Source organism: Hevea brasiliensis, chromosome 5 (assembly GCF_030052815.1).
Source record: "Hevea brasiliensis isolate MT/VB/25A 57/8 chromosome 5, ASM3005281v1, whole genome shotgun sequence".
In the NCBI taxonomy this organism is placed as follows: domain Eukaryota; kingdom Viridiplantae; phylum Streptophyta; class Magnoliopsida; order Malpighiales; family Euphorbiaceae; genus Hevea; species Hevea brasiliensis.
In genome coordinates, this window is record NC_079497.1 from 3,176,326 (window position 1) to 3,201,212 (window position 24,887).

At 37.7% G+C, this 24,887-nt stretch overlaps 3 protein-coding genes and 1 long non-coding RNA gene across 8 annotated transcripts; 2 read left to right on the forward strand and 2 right to left on the reverse strand.

The window, feature by feature from the left end:
* The first annotated feature begins 489 nt into the window (after positions 1-489).
* Positions 490-3,172, forward strand: LOC110668924 (uncharacterized). Of its 2 annotated transcripts, none has more exons than XM_021830329.2 (5): positions 490-895; positions 1,418-1,652; positions 2,188-2,473; positions 2,700-2,777; positions 2,899-3,172. In XM_021830329.2, exons 1-5 carry the CDS (start codon positions 880-882, stop codon positions 2,947-2,949), a joined length of 666 nt encoding a protein of 221 aa, XP_021686021.1. In that variant the 5' UTR covers positions 490-879; the 3' UTR covers positions 2,950-3,172. The 2 variants fall into 2 exon arrangements, with proteins under 2 accessions (XP_021686021.1, XP_021686022.1); XM_021830330.2 differs by lacking the exon at positions 490-895 and adding an exon at positions 1,096-1,299.
* Positions 3,173-3,685: 513 nt separating this feature from the next.
* On the reverse strand, positions 3,686-9,119 carry LOC110668923 (uncharacterized). 4 transcript variants are annotated; one of them, XM_021830324.2, is made up of 13 exons: positions 8,621-9,119; positions 8,319-8,384; positions 8,103-8,189; positions 7,416-7,514; positions 6,624-6,719; positions 6,422-6,487; positions 6,229-6,319; positions 5,925-5,992; positions 5,760-5,825; positions 5,622-5,672; positions 5,328-5,392; positions 4,702-4,792; positions 3,686-4,033 (listed from the first exon to the last, which is right to left on the reverse strand). In XM_021830324.2, exons 1-12 carry the CDS (start codon positions 8,780-8,782, stop codon positions 4,732-4,734), a joined length of 978 nt encoding a protein of 325 aa, XP_021686016.2. In that variant the 5' UTR covers positions 8,783-9,119; the 3' UTR covers positions 3,686-4,033; positions 4,702-4,731. The 4 variants fall into 4 exon arrangements, with proteins under 4 accessions (XP_021686016.2, XP_021686019.2, XP_021686020.2 ...); XM_021830327.2 differs by having other exon boundaries at positions 3,686-3,935; positions 8,621-9,007; XM_021830328.2 differs by having other exon boundaries at positions 8,319-8,381; positions 8,621-9,005.
* Positions 9,120-9,545: 426 nt separating this feature from the next.
* LOC131179859 (uncharacterized) lies at positions 9,546-9,993 on the forward strand. The gene is made up of 2 exons (XR_009148743.1): positions 9,546-9,793; positions 9,876-9,993. It is a non-coding gene; the product is annotated as an uncharacterized LOC131179859 (long non-coding RNA).
* Positions 9,994-10,123: 130 nt separating this feature from the next.
* LOC110668925 (adenylyl-sulfate kinase 3) lies at positions 10,124-15,323 on the reverse strand. Its single transcript, XM_021830331.2, has 7 exons — positions 15,145-15,323; positions 13,879-14,061; positions 12,860-13,009; positions 11,832-11,950; positions 11,664-11,748; positions 10,618-10,664; positions 10,124-10,483 (listed from the first exon to the last, which is right to left on the reverse strand). The coding sequence occupies exons 2-7, from the start codon at positions 14,000-14,002 to the stop codon at positions 10,382-10,384; spliced, it is 627 nt and encodes a 208-aa protein (XP_021686023.2). The 5' UTR covers positions 14,003-14,061; positions 15,145-15,323; the 3' UTR covers positions 10,124-10,381.
* Between the last annotated feature and the right edge of the window lie 9,564 nt (positions 15,324-24,887).

Here is a 24,887-nt window from a genome sequence, read left to right on the forward strand (position 1 = left end):
GCAGACCAATTACCAACTAAGGCAAGTTGAGTTAAAAGAAGAAGGGCTGGTTGTAGGGCCACCAAAATCTGATGGGGTTAAAAAATAGTGAATGGTCAACACCAAGAATTGAACCCTTCTCTACACCTTATCCCTTGCAAAGTAGACTAGCGACCCTAAAATAAACACAGTGGCAATTTCAAGATTCTGTACTTTTATGCACTTTATTTCATTTTAAAAAATTATTAAAATAATTTAATATTTAAAATTTAAGTTAAATTAAAAAAAAAAAAGAGAAAGAAAGGTTCGGAGATAGCCAGTAAAATTTTTGCAAGTGATGAGAGATGACGTAGAGAGGCCCAAACAATCCTAATTGGGCCTCAAAGTCCAATCCAAAGGAGTGGGTGGAGACCCGCTTATCTACCACACCCAAAGCTATCAAACAAATGGCCATCTGAAAAGAAAGTTGGGCTTTGCAAAGGGTATCGACAAAGTTGCTAAGCGCATCCAGCCGTATGTTCTCTATCCAACGGTTGGCGTAATCTGCAGTTATTTTTCACGCTAGAGGCCATTGAGGGGGAGATAAATACTGTGACAGGCGGGGGGGAAATAATGCAGAGAAGAAGAAAGCAGAAGAAGAAGAAGAAGAAGAAGAAGGAGAAAAAGAGAAGAAACCCACGAAACTGAGAGAAACAAAAAAAACGAAGCTAGATTTTGAGAAGAAGAGTTTACCAGAACAAACACACACAAGAAAAAAGATTGAGAGAGAGAGAGAGAGAGAGAGAGAGAGAGTTGGTATAATCTGGGATATAGACGATCTGGGATTTGTCTTGTTTTTAGAGAATTTGCATCTCTATATATTTTCTCGGGGGTTGTTCTTCAATTTTTCCTTCATTCTTCATGCAATTATCTTACAGTAAGAATCTTCTTGTCCATCTCTGTTTACACTCATAGATCTTGAGGTTTACCTCATAATCCTTTCTGAATTCAATTTCTTTGACTCTCTTTTGTCATTTCAACCATTTTTTGATGCTTCTTCTTTAAAAATCTGTTTTCCTTATCTTCTATTTGGCCCCTTTTTATGTATGTATATATATATATATATATATTTTTTTTTTTCTCTGATTTTTCACTTCTGGGTTTTTCTCTATCAACTCACTTCTCAAACTAAGAGTCACAATCTCTTTCATTTTCACTTCTGGGTCTTCCAAATGGAACTCTTACAAGACCCAATCCGATGTGTTAAACCAGCCCCTTTATCTGTTTCTCTCATTTTTCACGGCTGATAAAACGGGATATCTCTTTCTGTGATTTTTACTTGTGGGTTTTCTTAATCAATAATCAACTCTTCTTCTTCATCGCTTTGCCTCAATTTCCTGCTAGTTCTCGGATTTCACTTTTGGGTTGGTTTTCACTGGTATCTTTTTTGTGATTGTAGGCATGGACAAAGACGAGAAAAGCCAGAGAGCAAATAAAGCATTAGAGCCTGATTTTTTCTTGCAGTGGGGGAATAAAAAGAGGCTTAGATGTGTGAGAGTAAGAGACCCTGAAATTATCTCACAGAGATCCGATGGTGTCTTTCGCAGGAAAATCACAACTCGTATTGATAGACGCATCGTCTCTTCTGCTACAGAGAAAGAAACGTCTCATCCTCAATCCAATCGCCTTACCAGGTTAGATTGGTGCTCGGTTTCTTTGCTTGCCTTCCGAGGAGAAAAAGGGCCAGTTCCTGACTCGGAATATGAGGCTTTGTTGAGAGTTGGTTTTTGTTTATCCACTATACTCTCGGACTCGTTAATCTTCTCTTTTTCTCAGCAACCAAATTGAGAAATTTCTCTAAGAAAATGAGGTTGGCAGAGGTTTCTTGTTTTTTTTTCTGTTTGGTTGCTCGGGAAATTATAAAGAGAAATTAAAGTTCAATCTGTATTATTTATGTTGTTTCAATTTCCTAATTCTGATTTGTTTTCCTTTTCTCAGCAACCAAACAGACAGTTGAGAATTTCCCCGAATATAAAAAGAGAAAAGGTCGGAACTTTCTTGCAACCTCCTGTTTGGTTGACGGGAAAATGCAAGAAAACAAGAAAAATATACAAAATAAACTCTTTTAAATGATTTTGCAGCTTTCAGATCCCAAGTTATGAACAATCTATGGATTAAAATAATGGTTAAAATTGGAAATTTCAACTTATGCGGATCTGTTTGGTACAGGAATTCTGAGGCAGCAACACTCCGGTCTGGTACGACTGAGAACCGGAAATCGGCGTCACCGGAGAAAGAAGACAGGTATTACACGACAAGAGGGTCAATGAGTGTGGACGAGAATGGGAAGATTTCAATTGATGGTAACAATGGAGAGGATAAAGGACACGTTTGGCCAAAGCTATATATCACACTGTCAAGCAAAGAAAAAGAGGAGGATTTTATGGCTATGAAAGGGTGTAAGCTTCCTCAACGGCCTAAGAAGAGAGCCAAGATTATCCAAAGAAGCTTACTTGTAAGTCTCTGATAATTTTTTTTTTTCCATTTTCTTTGCCTCTCCTTCTCTCGAGAAAATTTGTACAAGAATTTTATGGGTGGGAAAGGAAAAATAGCTGATTTTTTTTTTTTTTTTAAATTTGTGTCTGCTTTGTTGGAGGGGAAGGGTTTTCTTTTCTTTCCTTGTCATGCCTTGTTTTTAGGTTCTAATTTTTTTCCCCTTTTTATCTTTTGGTGGGCGACAGTTAGTGAGCCCTGGGGCTTGGTTGACTGATATGTGCCAAGAGAGGTATGAAGTGAGGGAGAAGAAGAGCACTAAGAAGGTATTTAAGCTTATTTTCTCTTAGATCTGAATTATCATTAGTGTTTTTTTTTTTTTTAATTTAATGTTCTCTCTTTTAGTTTCACTTTTTTTTGAAGGCCTTTTCTTGGTATGTGATGCAGAGACCGAGAGGACTGAAGGCCATGGGAAGCATGGAGAGTGATTCAGAATGAGAGATTGTGAAATTGAAGCAGCTGAGACTTTTTTTTTTTTTTTTTTTAAGAAATTTTTTTGAATTTTTGTTTGGAGATCATGATAATGTGGTAATAGGTTTGTTAGAATGGGAAAAATGAGGGTAGTAAGAATTCAGAAGTGGTCTCTTCTGCTTTCTTTTGTTTGTTGTATAGATCTAAGCTTCATTTTTATCATTGAGAAAATAATTCTTTTTCTCATCTACCATTTGCTTCCTTGTCATATTTCCTCATTTCTACAATCGTTGTTTTATTTTATTTCAAATTTCTCTCTCTGGGTGCATAGCAATGCGGTAATCCTTTGTACCTACCAGGCTATAATTCCAGTGAAAATGCACTCTTAAGATGCTTGTGATAAAAATCATATTTTAATAAAACGAACAATTTAAAATGGTCAAAATTTTTGCCAATTAAGATGGCTCAACTTGGCCTCATTATGCAGGCGATGCCTATAAATGGATGCATAGTGCACGGCTGCTCTAGCAATGGCTGTAATCATATCAGGCTCGGCAGTACGAGCATGCAAAAATCTAAAGGGAATCAAATCTCCAGTGAAATATAATTGACCTACTAGAGATTTATGCATGTGACAAATAGACAAATTGACAGATTTCCTAACGGTTAATTGAATATTCTATGAGACTAATTAGCAAAATGATAATCTGATCTCAATTTTTTTTTTCTTTCTGCAGAATCCATTTGCTTAAAATAGAACCAATTGCAAAGCACAAATCCAGAGATCTCACATTATTAGCTCTCTTAATCCAAATCTATGGGGATTCAATACATTCTTACCATAGAAAATACTAGAGCAGAAGAAACATGCGTTAGTATTATGGTTTTACAAATTTTTACATCAGTTTGCAATCAAACATTTCTTGAGCTTATAATTCAACTCTTTGACTGCACCCCTTGAGCAGCTAAGTATGCTGTCCAATAGTATGTACGAGGAGCAAGCCGCCAAGACCCTGGTGATTGTTTAGTTTTTAGCATTTATATGTGTATTTTGTTTGCTACATTCATATCAATTATCAACTAGGCTGCGATTGTAATGTGCTGCAGAATCCTACACAGACAAACAAGATGACAAGTGAGAACATCTCAGAATATAGGAAAGCCCAAATAGTAATGAGGAGTTCCATCGCAAACACAAGTCATTGCGCATGGTAACTGTGGTAGACGCATTGGATGCTGTAATAGTTGCCAGAATGAACCATAATCAGGAATATGCTATGTAATATCGAAGCCAAGCACAAGAACACAATTCAAATAGTTTCTTGAAACACAATTAAGAGATCACAAGGCATGAGAAGAAGAATATCATTATGGAATAGTTTCTTGAAACACAATTAAGAGATCACAAGGCATGAGAATAAGAATATCATTATGGAATTCTAGAAAAAAAAAATCATGCAATTCATTTGTATTTTGTTCCATGCAATAAAATTAAGTTCAATGTTCTAAACATGAAATGGTAAAAGTGTGCGAAAACTGTTGGACCCACTTCTAAACAAAAAGGATAAAAGAAAAGAAAAAGGGAAAACTCTTATGCTTGAAAAACCGTAACGGTTATGGTTAGGATGTCCAACATAAGCACGTGGCTTGCTTATAAGGTTTGCAGCTCAAGTCAGGACAAAGGCAAGTTCTTTATACTTAGATGACAAACTTTATTGCTAAAAAACTGGCAAAATGGTTAAACAGCATCACATTGCAAGGTTATATGGATAAGCATACCTATTTGTTCCCTTCTCGGCATGGTATCATTTAACTTGAGAATTGAGACTTCGCAGCTTGAAGCATTTCCACAACTAGAGTCTTCACATCCCTGAGATGTGAAGGAAAACAAGCTAATCAGAAACACAGAAATCAAAGTCAAATAATGCAGTCAAATGGGAAGGAGAAGCACCACTGAGTTGCAATACAAAGTCATGGCACATGACACAATGATTCTGTATTCAATGGAAAGGCCTGCGGGAATCTAATATCAAGATTTAAACCTGCGGGCCCATGGCAGAAAGGCCTCCATAAGTTTTATGGCCCACGGATTTCAACTATGGTAGGATTTCATATATATATATATATATATATATATATATATATATACACGCAGGTTTAAATCTTGATATTAGATTCCAATAGAAGAAAATCCTCAAATTAACTTCAGCAATGTTGGCAAAAACTAAAAACGTTTTGGAAGAAGTACAAAATTAAGATGAGAACCTAGCAGTACACATTGTATGACAAAAGAATAGCAAAAGTTGAAGAGCACAAAAGAAGAATGAACAATATATATGAATTTTTCGCGTAAGAGAATTATATAACTTCCACAGAAGACCACATGCATGGTTAAAGCGTCTCACTTTCTCTCTTCAGTGCGTCTAGGAAAAGGAATCCGAAGCTTGTAAGTACTTCCTTGATAAACAGCCTAGAAGAATAAATATGAGGTCAAAACTTTACCAAGAGGGAAAGAGGAACGGTTAATTTTGAGTTCAGAAAAAGTGTAAATGACAAAGTACTAGTTGAAGTGAAACAGTTTTGAAAAAAGTTTTAGCACATCATTAAAAAAGAAAAATAGATAAGCTGGAAGCAAAAAATAATTTTAGAAAACTTGTGAAGTAGGCACACAAAGTGCAATGGTTATGTATTGTCAATACCTTAACATTGAATCCAAGACTATCAATGTCTAGTATGTAGGCAGAGTCCACCTGAAGAAAAAACAATAATACACATTTCATATAATAGTTGGTTCCTAGATAATAAACCAAATATAAATTAGTAGTACACCAGAATACCGCAATTGATGTTGAATGTTGCACAATGAGCCTTGTATCTTCAGCATGATCTCTATTCATATGAGACTAATAAAAGACAAGATGCCAATAAGAGGTGTGCGGAAGAAAGTTACAACATATAAACATATACAGCATGCAAGCATATACCATTCGAGGAAAACATACCGCAACAGGTTTAGAAAACTGAGCTATTGGATCAATTTTAGCAGCTTGATACTCTTCTTTGCTAAACTCTGCAACATTTAGAATAACACAGATAAAATGGGAGAATGCGGTGGAAAAAGATGGTAATAAAACAATTAAACTAAATCTAGGAGGCACTCAAAAAAATAATGTAATGCAGAAGCAAAAGTATTGGTGAGTGTCTTAGTTGAGTGACCTTAAGAATACCAAAGTCACTCTCAACAATGCACAAGTAAAAGTTTTGGACTTTAATTTAGTGGGAAAAAAAAATCAGAAAAACAAAAACCTCCTGATCCAAGCAAAGCAGTTGCAACTCCTGACACATATCGCACAACTTTTGGTTCAATGCGAATGAATTGGAAGTCACCAAAGTCAACCTTCATATTGTATGTGCTGATTTAGTTGGGATCTTCATATTAAGCAATGGTGTTTGCAGACCCAAAAAACAGCATGTTGAAGAATAAGAGGAAACAACTTACCCAGAATGCATTGGGATGCTTTGCCAGATATGCAGTTCGAATGGCAGCTTTATCTTTCTCAGAAACCTAAGTAATTCATCAGAAGGGAATTTTAAAATTTATATTAACCCATCACTATGGCAAAATTTCAAGCTAAAATACATGCCAAAACAATGAGTTAAAGATAACATCTATATAGGAAATGGGGAAAAAAATGACTTACAGAAACAGCATCACCATGCAGGGTGATTACCAAATCAGTCCTATCCTCCGGATCTCTAGCAACAAGCAATGAGCATTTGGGATTAACTAAGAGGTCCTGTGGAAAGCAAGTTTCAGATAGTCATAGGATTGTAAAAGACTAAATTTCCTATAAAAAAAAGGCTAAAATAATAACAACGGCATGCTCAATTATATAAGAAAAAAAAAAGGTTCAGTCCTATCCTCTGGATCTCTAGCAACAAGCAATGAGCATTTGGGATTAACTAAGAGGTCCTGTGGAAAGCAAGTTTCAGATAGTCATAGGATTGTAAAAGACTAAATTTCCTACTAAAAAAAGGCAAAAATAATAACAATGGCATGCTCAATTATATAAGAAAAAAAAAAGGAACATAAATAGATTAACAAGCAGAATTTGGCAAGGACAATTAAGTTTAATCCAGCATCTCCATTATGCACATGGAATGAACTTACCAAGGGATAAGTTAACAAATATGAGAAATCAAACACGTATATATTAATCAATCTCATTTATCAGACTTTTATTCTTCAAAAGCATGCAACAAATTTCATTTTGTTATAACAGTTATCAGCTCTTCACCAAACCTTAAATATGCAAACATGGATAAAAATTATCAATTTAAAGTTTACAAACCCAAAAGAGTCACACTTGTCACTTTTCATGAAGGTGGATCTCTGGATGCAAACAAGGAAATGGCTATTTATTTTCATAATTGATAAATGATTTGCCAAGTTAAAGGACACGTGAAAAGAATAAGAAGGTTATAGAGCAAACCTTTGTATGAGTTGCCAAGCTGCTCACTGCTAATATTGGAGATCCATCGATATCACATGCAAAATCAACCATTGACCCTGATGGATAACCCTCGACCTTCTGTTCATCAATAGCAACTGCTATAAATCAGTAAACAGTTAAAGAAGTAGTCCAAGCAATGAATGCCACAATAAAGTATAAACCAGTGTGCAAACTAAAACACCCCCCTTCCCAAACCCCAAGAAAAGTGGACCTTTTGACAGTCCAAATAATGCTGATCTCCTTAGGTACATAAAAAGGGGGTCACCATTTTATCTATCATTAGTTTTCAAATTCAACACTTAACAAACCCAGATTTCGATAGGATTTACGCTTTATCCATCATATGGTACAATATATTTTCACATTCATGTTGGCTTTAGTTTAGAGAAGTTCACAATCAATTCAATCAAATCTTAGCCCATTATATGTGATTTTCCACTTTCAGCAATCTACTTAACTCAACTCAACTTTCAGCAATGTTTTAAAATAATTAAAAAAAAAAGTAGGCCCAAATTTGGCATTCATTTTGATTGTTGATGCATCCGCCACCAAATGGATTTAGCCATTCATTAACACTAAACATTTTTTTCAAGTCATGAAAATTTTAATTCCATTAGTTCTGTTTTGATGAATGAGTTGAATTCTCTAACCAGCATATGAACAAACCTGAGAAAAAGTTGATAGCATGCCACGGATACTGTGATAAAGCACGGTTCTAATTTCCTCAACGGGAGGAAGTCGAGCTGCCTTTTTCTATAATCACACAAACTCAAGACTCCTCAGTGAAATTCATAAACATGTGTTCACATCACATATGACAAAAACTATTAATAAAGATATTAATAATAATTACTTAAGCATTTATAAAGAAAGAGAACCTACCTGGTGAGTTTGGATCAACTGAAACACATTGGCATCACTATTAATATCCCCAGGTGACACAGCCTGCTGAAAAAGAAGACAATTCAATAGTTGAAGGAAACCCATTAATCTGAAATTGTTAATCATTAACTTACTAAAATGTAAAGCTTAGCGCTTATACTATCAAGAAATAAATCAATCAATCAATTCAACTAAAACAAAAGCAAATCCCAAACAGATTTCCATAGCCAATCAATCAAATTGTTAAAAAATGCTCAGAAATTTGTTATTATCAATAAAAGATAACTGATAAAAATGATTACCTGAGTGGATGGCTGAGTTGCAAAAGCCATGGAAAGAGAGCGACGATGACTGAGAGAGAAAGAGGAGTGGCAAAACGGTAATAAGACAGGAGAAAGGTGGGTTTTGTTAACATTTAAGCGGGTAAATATAGGGAATGAGCAAGGCATCGCCATAGTCCTCATTGCTTCGCGCAACAAAAGGAGGAGACAACCAACCGACGACAACGCCACCCAAATTCCCTTTAAATATTATTTAAATTCCACCAGACCTTTTTTTCAATTTATCTGCCAAGTTTTCTTTTCTTTTTTGCAAAATTTTGTATCTTCTAAAGGTTTGAAAATAGAGCAAATGAATGAGCTGCTGCGGAAATGATGGCTCTGGTTGAAATAATTTGGGACTTTTCAATTAATAAAATTTTCAGCTCATATAATGATGATTTTATTAAACATTTATATTTAAATTTTTTATTTATTATAAATATTAATTAATAATCGTTCAATTAATATATATATATATATATATATATATATATATATATATATATATATATATATATAACTCTCGATACTGGTTATTGGTATCCAGGGACCACCAGGAGTAGGCAGATACGGCGCGGAGGCAAACACTTGGCAATTTCGATTGGTGCATACGCAAGCCACGAAACAAAAAGATACCGACTTTTAAAGAAACCCAGTTCTGAAATCCAAATCCAATAAAATCCCATCCTTTACATAATCAATGAAGAAACATCATTTAATTTCTTTTCTCAGAAAATTCGTATCGATTATGATAAAATTAACAAGTACAAGAAAAGAAATGGGCATCTGAAAGAATTGATTTAAGAACTCAATCGGAGTGGGAATCATCGCCGTCGTCGAAGTCGATATCAGAGAGATTGGCGGGATTGGGATTGTAGCAGAGATAGGTCCAAAGAGATGAAGCAAGACGGCCCAAGTGATGGAGAGGGAAGCAGAAGAGCAGATTCAAGACTTGGTCGCTGCTTAGCCGCTCCGGATTGCATGCTATATATTGGCATAGATTGGCTGATATATTGGCTATAGTCGCCACCAGATTGCTGTTTAATACCATCTCTCTCTCTCTCTCTCTCTCTCTCTCTCTCTCCTCTTCCCCTGTTGGCTGTTTTGTTGGTTTTGGTTACGAGATGGGAAAAGTTATTGTGGTCGCAATCGATGGTGGGTTGTCTCTTACGTTAGCGTTATTAACGATAATGACAAGAAACTTCGTCGTATTAATGTGATTGGAATTTTTAATCAGGTCTGGATTCCTTGGCTTTGGTGATTCTTGCCTTGTCTTTGACCCAAAGTTACTTCCAATCTTCTCTTTCTTTTCTCTCAAGTTGACAAATGGATAAATACAGAGAGATCTAATCACATGTGATGAGAATCCTCTCAAGGTACAATTGATAACTATTTGAATGAGTAAATATCTAAGATGAACTTCGACAAAAAATTATATATATATATATCTAACGTGAAAATTTTGGTTGTAATTGAAAACAATGGTTGTTGGAAATGAATGTATATTCTATAATAAGTCTCCATGATTAAACAACATCAATGGTGCCCACTTGGTGTATAAAATATGTACTATTTGAATCTGAAACATATCATTTCATTACAAAAGCATCCCACATGATGTATGGTTGGAACCTGCTGACACCCTTAGCCAGGAACTGTTAAAGTGGATAGGCCATGAATCCCAGATAAAATTGTTTGTCCAATGAGATTATGACTATGATCGCTCCAAGTTAGTGGAGTTGATCACTGATCCTGCAGAAATCCTTTGTCCTCCAAGTAGGACACTACTTGTCCAGCCATGGCAGATGGTGTGGGGCAGACTCCATCCTTCTCTTGTATTTCTATCTGTGCATTGGAGAGGAAAATCATACCCGCTTCAAGATAAACAGTATCATAGCACAAGGTACATAAAATATCATGTTACTTCCCTTTAAGATGCATGTTATGCCGTTTTAGAACAATGACACAGTAGTACATACCTCACAATTCAAAGGTGGTTCATAAGGATCATCTATACCAGTAAAACCTGTAATGTCATATAGATCACATTATTGATGAAAATGAGACTCAGAAAAAGGTACATTTGCAACCATCTAGAACAAAATCCATCAGTAATGGAAGGAAATACTAATAGCCATTCAATTCTTGACTAGTATCACCAGAAATTGCCACACCCAGAGATTTGCAATCTTTATTCAATGCAAATTATGGATCATTATAGATTTGAAACATCAAAGTTAGCTTTCCAACATGCAAAAATTATAGGTAGATAATCAAACAATCTCAATTATACAAATCTCAGATAATTTCTTCATTATCATGCTCTAAATTTGGTCCTGGATTTTTTTTGAAATCATTGAAGCAGTTGAAAATCTTGTAGTTACTCTTATTTCATTCAACTACATGGTATTTACCATATACTTCATTACATCCTAAAAGTGATTCACATTTTATATAATCATATATTGTTCTCACTAGGTGATCCCAAGAAGCCTACCCTTATCCTGCTTTGTACTGCTTTTCTAGACATACAAACTTGTTCCTGTTTTTTCTACATATTGGAGCAATTAATGCTCCTGAAAACTTGTTCTTGATTAGAAATTAAGCATGGAAATTCTCAAGGTCTTATGGGGTGTATAGGGTGGGAAGCATTTAGCCTGTGCTTTTAAAAATCCCAAATAAAATGGCATATAATTGTTCACTCTTTTACACAACCCCTCTTCTATTCACAAAGTCCTTCTGCTCATAATTCGGAGCATCTGACACTTAAAATGAGAAATGGAGTCATCATTATTTTACAAGAGAATTTGCAGTTCTTTGTTTTAACTTAATTTTTCACCTTTCTAATTTCCTTTGGGTGAAACGTGCAGTAACAATGCAGTTGTTGCAGCTTACATGCTATCCTTGTGTTTTTGCATCCTTAATTTTGTGTATGTGCCTTATATAGGGGAGGGTGTGCATAGACAAGCAGGAACCCCATGTCAAAATATCAAAGCAACATTGAATATGTGCTTCAAGAGCTAACCTTTAATCTTTCCAGCACGTGCAAGCTTGTAGAGGCCTCTAGCATCTCTTGACTCACACAATGACAGAGACATGTTCATGAAAACCTGTAAAGATACAAGTAACCTGACATTCCATCTTCAAGAAAATTTGCTCGGTCCTAATAAGAGACATTATTGTGGAACCTTGCCTCGATGAAATTTGCATCTGCCAACATTGCACGGCAAGCATCCCGGTCTTTTCTGTATGGTGATATTAGACTAGCAATGCATATCAAACCAGCATCTGCAAAGAGTTTTGCCACTTCACCTAAACCAAACAAATATATAATTATTGATAAATGACAAAAAAATAACATATTAAGCAAATTACATGTACTATAGTTGGTATATTCTCTTTCTTTAAAATACTGGTACGTTGTTTAACTGTCAGGTTCAAGTTTGTTGGGATCCAAATAATTTATTCAATGTGGAACTTCATCATAACCTAATTCTTTCAATACAATTAAAATGAGTTTAGTTTAAGTTGATTTTCTTGGCCAACAATTTGCACACAAATGCAATTTTTGGACAGTTGGAAACCTACAATTTTGGAACGTTTGCGTCAGTTAACATGTTCCTACTTTCACCAAATGATAAGAAAAGGATCATTTTTTTAAAATAAAAATTTCAACTTCTATCACTACTTGATCATTTTAACTTGAAAAGCTTAAAAACAGAGAACAATGAAAATTTATGATTTGAAATTCTGGAACACCTCCAAAGAGTTGGGTCTGCCATAATAGAAATTTAGATAACTGATGGGCTAACAAGCCATGTTTAGCTTCTGGCACTGTGTAACAGCCTGTCAAAGCTGCCTCCACATAATCCGACTGACACAGTGCGAATACCACTTAGATCAGCCAAAAGAAATGAGCAAAACCTGGTGGAAGATAACTTCTGATTAATTTACTAGTTTATTTAAGAAAACCTTCCAAATTTATTACAAATTTGGAGTCGAATCAGTACTATCATCAGTCTCTTCTCAGTACATTGTAAGTCACATTCATAAGAATGCCAGATACAGCTACCATTTTGCATGCACATATACAAACCATGTTTAATGTCAATGTGTAAGTTTGCCCTGACTTTGGAGACAATGAAGCATCTATTACATAAAATTAAATTTCAGGGCCACAACTCCAGTAAGAAGTTTGTTTCTAAATAAAATCACACTTACCAACTCTGCGGATATTTTCAGTTCGATCTTCAGCACTGAAACCCAGGCCTTTGTTCAGTCCATGGCGTAGGTTATCTCCATCAAGAACATAAGACAGCTTCCCCCTAGAGTGCAGTTCTCTGCTTAGAGAGCATGCCAGTGTGCTTTTCCCTGAAAAAGTTGACAAAAGGAGCGCAATAGACTCTGCAACTTCTTAATATTCATGTGGATTACAAAAATTGATGATTAATTCACAAAAGCAATTTATTTGAGCAAAATGCCACTATATTATGCAATCATTTGTCAATTACAAGAACATAAATAATACATAGCGTGTGAGAGATGGTTTTAGTTAGTGTACCACTCCACAACTTAACTTTATGGTGGGTCAAGGAAGGAATTCAACAGCTCGACATTGTGTATGGTGCCTAAGATGCTAAGCATTTCTCCTCATTCACACTGACACATTTGGCTGGTCCAATATACAAATATCTTTAACTTCTACTTCCAGCCTATAAGACACAACAGAGGCTGAAGATTCAGACACTTACCTTTTACTCAAGACATCTATATTCTAAAAAAGCAGGAGCAAGCACAGGACACAGGTGCATCCAATTTAGCAATCCACAAGGTTCAACTCCCTTTTACAGACTTGAAGCATTAAGAACTATAGAAATCTTATACTTTGGGAGAATTTGGGTTCACCACAGATAACTAATATGAGCCTATAGGTTTTTCTAGCCTTTACTTATGAAGCAAGACAGGCAACACCAGTAAGCCACTAAGCCCATATAAAATTTGCGATTATGAACAATTACATTAATGGTTCCATGACCAAAGGTTATATTTGCAAATTGTAAGACCCAGATTAATGCACAGAATCTAGGCATAAATTAAAAAAAATCAGCTTTCTGATTGACCTTTAAAAATTTTTTAAAATGAAAAGTAGAAAGAGTTTTGAATTGCTGAAACAGTCTAATTCTGACTGCCTGATAATTAAAATGTATCAGAAAGCAATAAGAAATGTGTTCAAAACAAACCTGATCCACTAAGCCCCGTTATCCACACAACACATCCCTTTTGGTTAAGTAGTTTATGCCTCTCAGTCTTCCCAACTGGGCATTCGTGCCAAAATATATTAGAAGAATTTGCCAAAGTAGACATAGGAGATTCTTTTTCTTGATTTCACTCTCTACGAGCAAACAATGCAATCAACAACAGCCCTACAGTAATAACCACTTACTAAATCATATAGGCTTCCTTTAGAATAAACCATTTGGAAGAAAAGAATTCAATTAAATTCTCATATAATCATGCTTAATTTCTATTTCTTTTAAAATGACTTTTCTTTTAAATTAAAAAGAATTGAATTCTTTTTCATTTGAAACATGAGAATTAACCAAAAAGAAATTAACTGAATTGAATTCTTGTAAAATTCTAGTTTTTAAACAAGGGGAATAGGCTTTGTTTAGAATAAATCATTTGTAAGAAAATAATTCAATTGAATTCTCATACAATCATACTTAGATTTCTATTTCTTTGAAAAGAATTTTCTCCAAATTGAAATGAACTGAATTTTTCATTTCAAATTGGCAAAAAATAAATTAATTGAATTGAGTTCTTGTTAAATTCTAGATTCTGAATAGGGGGATAAGGAATTAAAAATCAACCATCCTTGAAACGAAACATTCGTTAAAAGTTTTCATTTTCAAATTTTATACTGCTGATCAAATCATGAAAATTTTGGACCCTTTCCAGGTATATGCCATTTCTTGGTTTTCCATTGACGGATTCCCTTTTCCACATGCATGGTTACTAAAATTTGTCAGACTCACGCTCATCGACATCTCATATAGAGAGAGGAAAGCATAAATAATCCACAATGGTTGACTTGAAAAAAATGGTTTTCAGTGGATTCAAAATAAAATTTGTCATATGAATCCAAATATGTCCCGCAGTTAAGTAAATCTCAGTGACCCATGAAAGCATTACCTATATTAAATATGCCCACTGAATGAATATGAGTGATACTTTGAACAGAATCGCAACCCTTTTATTCTTTCATGGAGTTCAGCATAACCCACCGTCCCAATACCAAGAATGGCACATTTTCATTGAAAGTAGTGATCACAAAAATAAAATTGGAAAACAGAGAATGTACGTCATAACAGAGTTTCTTGCGAGCCAAAAAGGTGATACTCATCCAAATAACGTAATAGAACATAATCAGAGAGCACACATCACAAGAAACCAAACCCAAAACACAAAGAAACAGAAAAGAGGAGGAAGAGTAAGAGGCAAAATACCCGAGAAAGGCTTGAAATGTCCTTGCAATTCAGCTTGAGAAAGAGAGAGAAAGCACTGTTCTTGCAATATTCTTGTGTTAAGCTAGAGAGGGAGACGGAGTCATCCATATGGGAAGGAAGACCGAAGCAGACGGAGGACTGAATTTATAACGCGCAGTAGGAGTCAGGAAACTACAGTTTATGGGTGCTTCTGAGTTTTCCCTTTTTATTTTCATCGCCAGCTAAGAAAATAAAACAAATAAAATTACTTGGATTTATTTTTCAGTAAAATATTGAGAACTTAATTTATAAATTTTTTAAATGGGGTATATATATAGTACTTAAGACTCTGTTTATTTTATAATAAATAATTTATATATAAAAAATAATTTTTATAAAAATATTTTTTATTATTTAATTAAAATATTAAATTAATAATATATTTTTACTTTATATAAATATATGTGTGTTTATATTTTAATAAAATTATTAATATTTAAAAAACCTGAAATGACTTTTTATTTTTATTTTTTTTAATTAGAAAAATATTTTTAATTAAATAATTTTTTAAATGTCTTAAATTTTAAAAAGTATAGAAAATATTTTTTAAAATATTTTCTGTAAAATAAATGGAGCATAAAAATAATTTTTATAAAAAAAATTACAATCTCATTTTATGATCCATAATTTTTATTTGGCATATTTAATAAAAAATAGTATTTTTATAATATTTGATTATTAATGTAATATTTCTAAAATTATGAAAATATGAATTTATGTTAGAGTGTGTGTATATATATGCAATCAATTTTATGTTGTATTAAGTTTTTCTATTTTAAATAAATAAAAATTTTTCATAAAATTAAATAATTCATAAATAATAAATATCTATATTATAGTTTGATAATTGTTTGCATGATTTTTTGTATAATAATTATATATATATATATATATATATATATATATATATATATATATATATATATATATATATATATTTATACTTTATTAACAAAAAAGGCATGAATTATGTATGATAAAACAAATAGGGAAATAAATCTAAAAATGAATTAGTGAGAAAGAAATTGCTATTTAAATTTGATTAAGATATAAATATATAAATTTATTTATTTTGTATATATATATTTTTTTATATAGAAAAATGGCCTTGTAATAAATGTTAATGAATCTAGACAGCCTTGCCTTCCATGTTGGAATTAGCCAATTAGGGAAACTGCATCTTTATTTTTTCGGAATTAAGACTTTTCTATATTTGGGTATCGGTCAATTTATAAGCTTTATAGTGTTAATCAAAATTATGATAAATCTTTAATTTTTTTTTTTTTTATAGATTCGGATATGCATTGTGTAACACCCCAAAATTTTAAATTTTATGAGCATTTTTGGTATTTTTATTTTATTTAAATTTTAGGAATTTTTTTGAGATTTTTCAGATTTTAAAAATTTGGTTCGATTTTCCTAAAATATAAATTTTGATGAATTTTAAAAATTAATTTAAAGACCACGTGACAAAACTAAAAATATATTTGGAGTCTACGTATTTTTCTGAGTTTTCTGAAATTTTTTCGGAATTTTTGGACCTCGTTTTCGGTCCCGAGGCAGAGTAAAAATTCAAAATTTTATATTCTGAATCGAACCGGCCGAATCGAACCGGACCGGATCGGACCGGTCGAATCAGACCGGTCTTCTTCTCTTTTTCTTCCCCCTCCCGCGCGCGTCGACCTTCTCCGCTTCTCTCTCTCTTTTCTCTCTCCTCCCTCCTCCCCTTGCCGCGCCGCCGCCTCCCCTGCGTCCCCACCTCGCCGGCGCCCCACCTCGGCCCTTCCCCACGGCCGGCCGCCGCCTGGAATGCCGGAAAACGGCCTTAGAACGGACGCGCAGCGCGCGCGACTGTTGCGCTTCCTGGCCAAAATCCGGTCGATCCGGCCACCAATTGGATCGGGTCTTGTGTCTAAAATCATCTACTCGGCGAGAGCTTTCCATAGACACCAAGAACGCCGAAATCCATCGAGCGGTTTGTCCAATTTTTGATCGGGAAGTTTTTAGCCAATTTCGACATTTGGGCTAGATTTCTCGAAAACCGTGAATCCCACGAGAAAACCGAGGGTACCAGCACGCTCCACTCGTCGAGAGCTTCGCGGCGACATAAATTTCAAATTTTTCCGACACCGTTTTTCGGTGGGTCCCACGGAACTTCGCAGTATTTTTCCGAGCATTTAATGAGCTTAGAAAATTCTGAAAAATTTATGTACTAACCCCCGTGTTATGGGCTTCGTGTAGGTATCCTCGATTCGCGGAAATTCGACAGTTGACCGGGTCTGCGAAATTCCGGCCAGACAGACCCGTTACCGGAAAAGTCTCCGAATTGGACCGAGGTTTTGGCTAGCCCCCCATTGTCAGACGTCCCGAGCACGTTTTCGAAGTCGGAATTGGCAAAGGTAAACCCGAACCTTGCTTTTTCGTAATTTTCTAGTGCTTAAATAGGATTAAAAATCCATAAAATATTCGTGGTAGCTTAGAAAATTATGATTCTTTTTGCAATAGCTTAGTAATATTGCTAAGGACCGCGGGGCAAAGTTTTAGAATTTTTAGAGCTTATTTGGGCAGTTTTTGCAAAAATGGTCAATTATAGGGACTAAATTGAAATTTTACATGTTGTGATGGATGATTGATTTGGTGGGCCCAGGAGGGGCTGTGTGATGTGATTGAGTTGTGGACATATGGATTGTGAATATAGAAGTGTGTTTTGAGCCCTTTTGCAGGTTGGGTAGGTCCTAGGTATAGGGGAGACTCTGCCGGATTTTCGGCACGACTTAGGACGTATTGGTCTTTTTCTTTGTTTGTATTGAGTCTTTTATATTAAAAATTGTAATGTAATTGTCAGGTGAGCTGACCTTCTTCCTCCGCCACCGCTACTGATGGCCGTTGTCAAGTCTGTGAGTAAAATATTAATTTTAATTGTAATTTCGATATTATTATATATTCAGCATGCCCATGCATCACTTATATGCATATATTTATGTAGTTAAACTCTAGGCACGATTTATGATGCATTGATAACTGTTAAAGTACCATGATGTTGTTGTGGTAATTTGGAGCAGTGTGCGTGCGTTGGCGTGCGTGTGATGTGGTGTGGACTATGGATAGGACGGGTAGTCACGGCTTGAGTTCTTCGCTGGGACCCGATCCTTCGAGGGGTAGTCACGGCTTGAGTTCTTCGCTGGGACCCTCGATTTGGTTTATTAAGCGAAAGTCTGGCTTGAGTTCTTCGCTGGCACCAGGTTGGATTTAAGAGAGCTGTATAGGGGATCAGCTCCCATATGTTATGATTGATGCTACAGGGTGCGTGAGTGCTCCAAATTACCTTTTTGATGTTATGATGTGAAAATGATGTTGATGTTGCATTTCACTCTACAGGGTGCATTAGTTTTAGATAGTTATAGAGATTATGGTTAAAATTGATATTTTACTCTCTGAGTCGAACGCTCACTCCTGTTCAATATTTTTTTCAGGCTGCAGGAGGATTTTATTTTGGTTAACCTGCTTTTCTCCTTCGCAGGTTATTTATCAATATTTGTGTAATTTCATTTACTCCTAAAATTTCCGCATGTGTTAGAAGTATTTATTTGATTATGGTCTGTAATATTATTATCATGTGGGACCTGTAAACGTATAATGATATGCATGTTTGATGGATTGGATGAGGGAGCTGAGCTCCCATTTATTTTTATGAGGATATGAGTATGTGGAGGGTGAGCTAAGCTCCCCAATTGAGTATTTATTATGTTTACAGGTCGGGTGAGTTGAAAACTCCCCGTTGGAAAGTCCATTTTACGGCCGGACTCTGTCTGTTTGTTTTCTTGATATTGGGCCCAAATGGGCCTTAGAGTTGGGTTAATGAACAGTTAGGCTTACTACGGGCCTCGGGGGCTTTAGGCTGGCCCAGGTCCTAGTGTCGGTCCGGCCCATAAGTTGGGTCGTGACAAATGTGGTATCAGAGCTTAGGCTCCAGATTCTTAGGGAATGTTTGTCTAAAGTGTTGGGAAGAGTCTACTAGGAGTCACATGCGGAAAAATAGGGTCCACATTCGTCTTGCATTGTCGTCTTTGCTTCTAGTTTCTGCTCCATATATTGTGTATAAATATGAGTCTATAGAGCTATGTAATGTGCAGTTTTGAATTTTGTGGGCTAATGCTGCTGAATTTCAGGAAAATGCGCAGAAGGTGAGAGCCGCCATCGCACTGTAAGCAGATGTGCTGACGAGGTGTCAAGACAGATGAGGCGCTGCCCCGAGGAGGCTGGGTAGGAGGCCTAGAGCTGCTCAAGTAGAGGAGCAGCCACCCCCAGTACAGGATCAGTCCTTTATGGCACAGGGTCCCATGGACCCCATGGCAGCTACTCTAGCTGGTTTGCAGAGGACCATTGATATGATGGCGCAGTATATGGTCCACCCTCCACAGCAGCAGCAGTCCACCGCACCAAGAGAGGAATCTTACAAACAGATCATAAATTTCAAGAAGTTGGTGCCTGGTACTTATGATGTGTCAGACGATGCATATCGATTTTTGGATTCCTGCAGACAGCAGAATGTAATTCTGATTGGTGATAGAAGACTGATAGAGTGTATGCAGCATGTCATGGGGCCTATGCCTAGACAATGGATGAATGACTACGTGTTACCCCGGATGGAGGGTTTGACATGGGCTCAGTTTGTGGAACTTTTTATCAATCGGTTTGTGCCAGAAAGCTTTAGAGATCAGAAGCAGTGGGCCTTTGAGGCCTTAAGACAGAATGGCAGGTCTGTAGATGAATATGCTACAAAATTTTTAGAATTGAGCAGATATGCCCCTGCAGCAGTAGCTACAGAAACTATGAAGGTGAAGAGATTCTTAAAGGGGCTTGACAGGAGGTATGCGAACCTGGCCATGATGTCTAATCAGTCTTTTGATGTGGTGGTTGATCGAGCCAGACAGATTGAGATTAGCTATGCTGCGGATGACAGCGGAAGAGCAAAGAAAAACAGAGCAGAGGGTTCCTCAGGTGTCCCTTCCATGGGTACTCCGGACAGTGGTGGCCAGAGTAATTACAGAGGAAAAAGCAGGAACAAGAAGAGTGGTTTTAGACACAAACCTCGAGGATTCAGACCTGGATACGGATCCAGCAGTGGTCACAGTTCAGGGTACAGTAGTTCTGGGTCTGGTTCAGGATCCTCCTTGGCACCTTGTGCACAGTGTGGAAGAGGACATTCAGGACCTTGTTTGATGGGTTCAGGAGTATGCTTCAGGTGTGGCCAACCGGGTCACTTTGCTAGAGAATGCCCCGTTTTCAGTGAGCCACAGATGGGGTCACAGGGTTCTGTTACAAATGTTCCTCGCCAGTTGTATTCGGGTGCTTCCAGCATGGCACGCAGTCAGTTCAGTGGCCAACAGGGCCGAGGACAAGGGGGACGTGGATTTGGAGGCAGATCAGGAGGTAGAAGCGATGATCGTGGTTACGCCACTCGTAGGGGTCAAGCTCGGGTTTTCACCACGACCCACCAGATGCTCGAGCTTCCAATGCGGTTGTGGCGGTATTCTTACAGTACATTCTTATGAGGCTCGTGTTTTGATAGATCCGGGTGCTACGCACTCATTTGTCTCCCCTGTGTTTGCCATGAGGTTGGGTAGAAACCCTACAACCTTAGGATGTCCTTTGTCGGTAGCTACCCCACTTAGCGACAACATAGATGTAGATATGATTTTTTCTGTAGCCCAAAGAGTAGTGGATGGAAAGATCCTCCCAGCAGACTTGGTTCCTTTACCAGTAATGGATTTCGATGTAATCCTGGGGATGGATTGGTTGTCAACTCACTATGCCACTTTAGACTGCAGGAACAAAAAGGTGTATTTCCACATACCTGGTGTGGAAGAGTTTAGCTTTGATGTTGACAGGAGCGTGGCTCCATATAATTTGGTGTCAGCAATTAGTGCTAGAAAAATGTTGAGGCGTGGATGCCAAGGGTATTTGGCATTGGTGAGAGATACATCTGTAGAAGGTGTCAGCATGGAAAATGTTCCTGTTGTCAGAGAATTTATGGATGTCTTCCCAGAGGAGCTTCCAGGGTTGCCACCAGGAAGGGAAATAGAGTTTTGTATTGATGTTGTGCCGAGTACAAACCCCATATCCATGCCACCTTACAGCATGGCCCCAGCAGAATTGAAAGAGCTGAAGGAGCAACTACAGGAGCTTTTGGACAAGGGTTTCATACGTCCGAGCACTTCACCCTGGGGTGCTCCTGTTCTATTTGTTAGAAAGAAGGATGGGTCATTGAGGTTGTGTATCGACTACAGACAGCTGAACAAGGTGACTGTGAAGAACAAGTATCCACTTCCTCGGATCGATGATTTGTTTGATCAGCTCCAAGGAGCTAGATTCTTTTCCAAGATAGACCTGCGATCAGGTTACCATCAGTTGAGAATCAGGAATGAGGACGTGTCCAAAACGGCTTTCAGGACAAGATATGGTCATTATGAGTTCTTGGTGATGTCTTTTGGACTCACTAATGCACCAGCAGCCTTCATGGACTTGATGAACAGGGTGTTCAAGCCATTTTTGGACCGTTTTGTCATCGTATTTATAGATGACATGTTGGTGTACTCTCGAACTGAGAAAGAACACGTGTGGCACTTGAGGATGGTGTTGCAGACGTTGAGGGAGCACCAGCTATATGCCAAATTTTCAAAATGTGAATTTTGGCTAGAAAGCATCTCATTCTTGGGACACGTGGTTTCTAGTGACGGCATTCAAGTGGATCCCAAGAAAATTGAAGCTGTAACTGATTGGCTTAGGCCTACAACAGTCACTGAGGTGCGAAGTTTTCTGGGTTTAGCTGGCTACTATAGGCATTTTGTATAAGATTTCTCCAGGATAGCGGCTCCCCTAACTAAGTTGACCAGGAAGAATGTTCCATTCATTTGGACAGATGACTGTGAGGAGAGTTTCCAGAAGCTTAAGGAGTGTCTAACCACTGCCCCTGTGTTGACACTACCTGTGAGTGGTGAAGGATACACCGTGTATTGTGACGCCTCCAGAGTTGGCCTAGGGTGTGTTTTGATGCAGAATGGAAAGGTAGTGGCTTATGCTTCAAGGCAGCTGAAGAGGCATGAGCAGAACTACCCCACCCATGATTTGGAAATGGCGGCTGTAATCTTTGCACTAAAAATCTGGAGACACTACCTGTATGGTGAAGTGTGCGAGATATACACCGACCATAAGAGTTTGAAGTACATCTTCTAGCAGAGGGATTTAAACTTGAGACAGAGGAGATGGATGGAGCTTCTGAAAGACTATGATTGCACCATCCAGTACCACCCTGGGAAGGCCAATGTTGTGGCAGATGCTTTGAGCAGGAAATCTTCTGGCAGTTTGGCGCACATTTCAGCAGAGAAGAGACCGTTGATTCAGGAAGTACATGAGTTGATGGATCAAGGTTTAATCCTAGATCTTTCAGATGAGGGGGTATTGTTGGCTCATTTTTCAGTGAGGCCAGACTTGAGGGACAGAGTTAGAGTTTCCCAGCACAGAGACCAACAATTGATGAAGATCATAGAAAGAGTACAGCAAGGTGAAGGTGGTGAGTTTGGATTTGCCAATGATGGCGCCTTAGTGCAAGGTTCTAGGATATATGTGCCCGATGTGGACAATCTCAAAGACGAAATCATGCGAGAGGCACACTATACCCTGTACAGTGTCCACCCAGGTTCCACCAAGATGTACCATGATGTGAAAGATAGCTATTGGTGGAATGGCATGAAGAGAGATATAGCAGACTTTGTGTCCAAGTGCTTGACTTGTCAGAAGGTGAAGTTTGAACATCAAAGACCATCAGGGAAACTGCAAGAACTCCCTATTCCAGAATGGAAGTGGGAAATGATCACTATGGATTTTATGACTGGGTTGCCTCGTACCACGCGAGGATATGATTCGATATGGGTAATTGTAGACCGCTTGACCAAATCAGCTCACTTCTTGCCTGTGAAGACTACATATTCTGTGGCAAAGTACGCCTGACTCTACATTCGAGAAATAGTCAGATTGCATGGAGTTCCGGCTTCCATAATATCTGACAGAGGGCCCCAGTTCACTTCGCGGTTTTGGAGAAAGTTACAGGAGGCACTTGGCACACAATTGAACTTTAGTACGGCTTTCCACCCTCAGACAGACGGACAGTCCGAAAGGACAATCCAAACACTGGAAGACATGCTTCGCATGAGTGTTTTGGATTTTGGAGGTCAATGGGATGAACAGCTAGCTTTGGTGGAGTTTGCCTACAACAACAGTTACCACTCCAACTAGGGATGGCACCCTATGAGGCATTATATGGAAGAAAGTGTAGGTCTCCTCTGTGTTAGACAGAAATGGGGGAAGCGAAGGTGCATGATGTAGACCTAGTGCAGTACACTTCAGAGGTAGCTCATTTAATCAGGGAACGATCAAACAGCTTTTCGAGGCGTAAGAGTTATGCAGACCCAGACGGAGGGATGTGGAGTTTGCGATGGCGACTATGTATTTCAAGGTTTCTCCAATGAAGGGAGTCATGAGATTTGGAAAGAAGGGCAAGTTGGCACCTCGGTATATCGGACCTTTTGAGGTTACCGATAGAGTTGGAGCAGCTTGCTCACCGCTGGAGCTACCACCCAACCTCTCTCACGTTCATCCCGTGTTTCACATCTCCATGCTCAGGAAATACATTCCAGATCCTTTTCATGTACTACAGCCGGATGTGATAGAGCTAAAAGAGAACTTGACATTTGAGGAGCAGCCTGTAGCCATAGTGGACTACCAAGTGAGGCAGCTGAGATCCAAACAGATCCCTATGGTTAAGGTTTTGTGGAGGAGTCAGTCAGTGGAAGAGTGCACCTGGGAGTCAGAACGGGACATGCGTAGCAAGTACCCTTATTTGTTCAATGTATAACCATGTGCTTTATTCTGCCTTGTGTAAAATTCGAGGACGAATTTTCTGTAAGGGGGGAAGAATGTAACACCCCAAAATTTTAAATTTTATGAGCATTTTTGGTATTTTAATTTTATTTAAATTTTAGGAATTTTTTTGAGATTTTTCAGATTTTAAAAATCGGGTTCGATTTTTCGAAAATATAAATTTTGATGAATTTTAAAAATTAATTTAAAGACCACGTGTCAAAACTAAAAATATATTTGGAGTCTATGTATTTTTCTGAGTTTTCTGGAATTTTTTCGGAATTTTTGGACCTCGTTTTCGGTCCCGAGGCAGAGTAAAAATTTAAAATTTTGTATTCTGAATCGAACCGACCGAATCGAACCGGACCGGATCGGACCGATCGAATCGGACCGGTCTTCTTCTCTTTTTCTTCTCCCTCCCGCGCGCGTCGACCTTCTCCTCTTCTCTCTCTTTTTTCTCTCTCCTCCCTCCTCCCCTTGCCGCGTTGCCGCCTCCCCTGCGTCCCCACCTCGCCGGCGCCCCACCTCGGCCCTTCCCCACGGCCGGCCGCCGCCTGGAACGCCGGAAAACGGCCTTAGAACGGACGCGCAGCGCGCGCGACTGTTGGGCTTCCCGGCCAAAATCCGGCCGATCCGGCCACCAATTGGACCGGGTCTTGTGTCTAAAATCATCTACTCGGCGAGAGCTTTCCATAGACACCAAGAACGCCGAAATCCATCGAGCGGTTTGTCCAATTTTTGCTCGGGAAGTTTTTAGCCCATTTCAACTTTTGGGCTAGATTTCT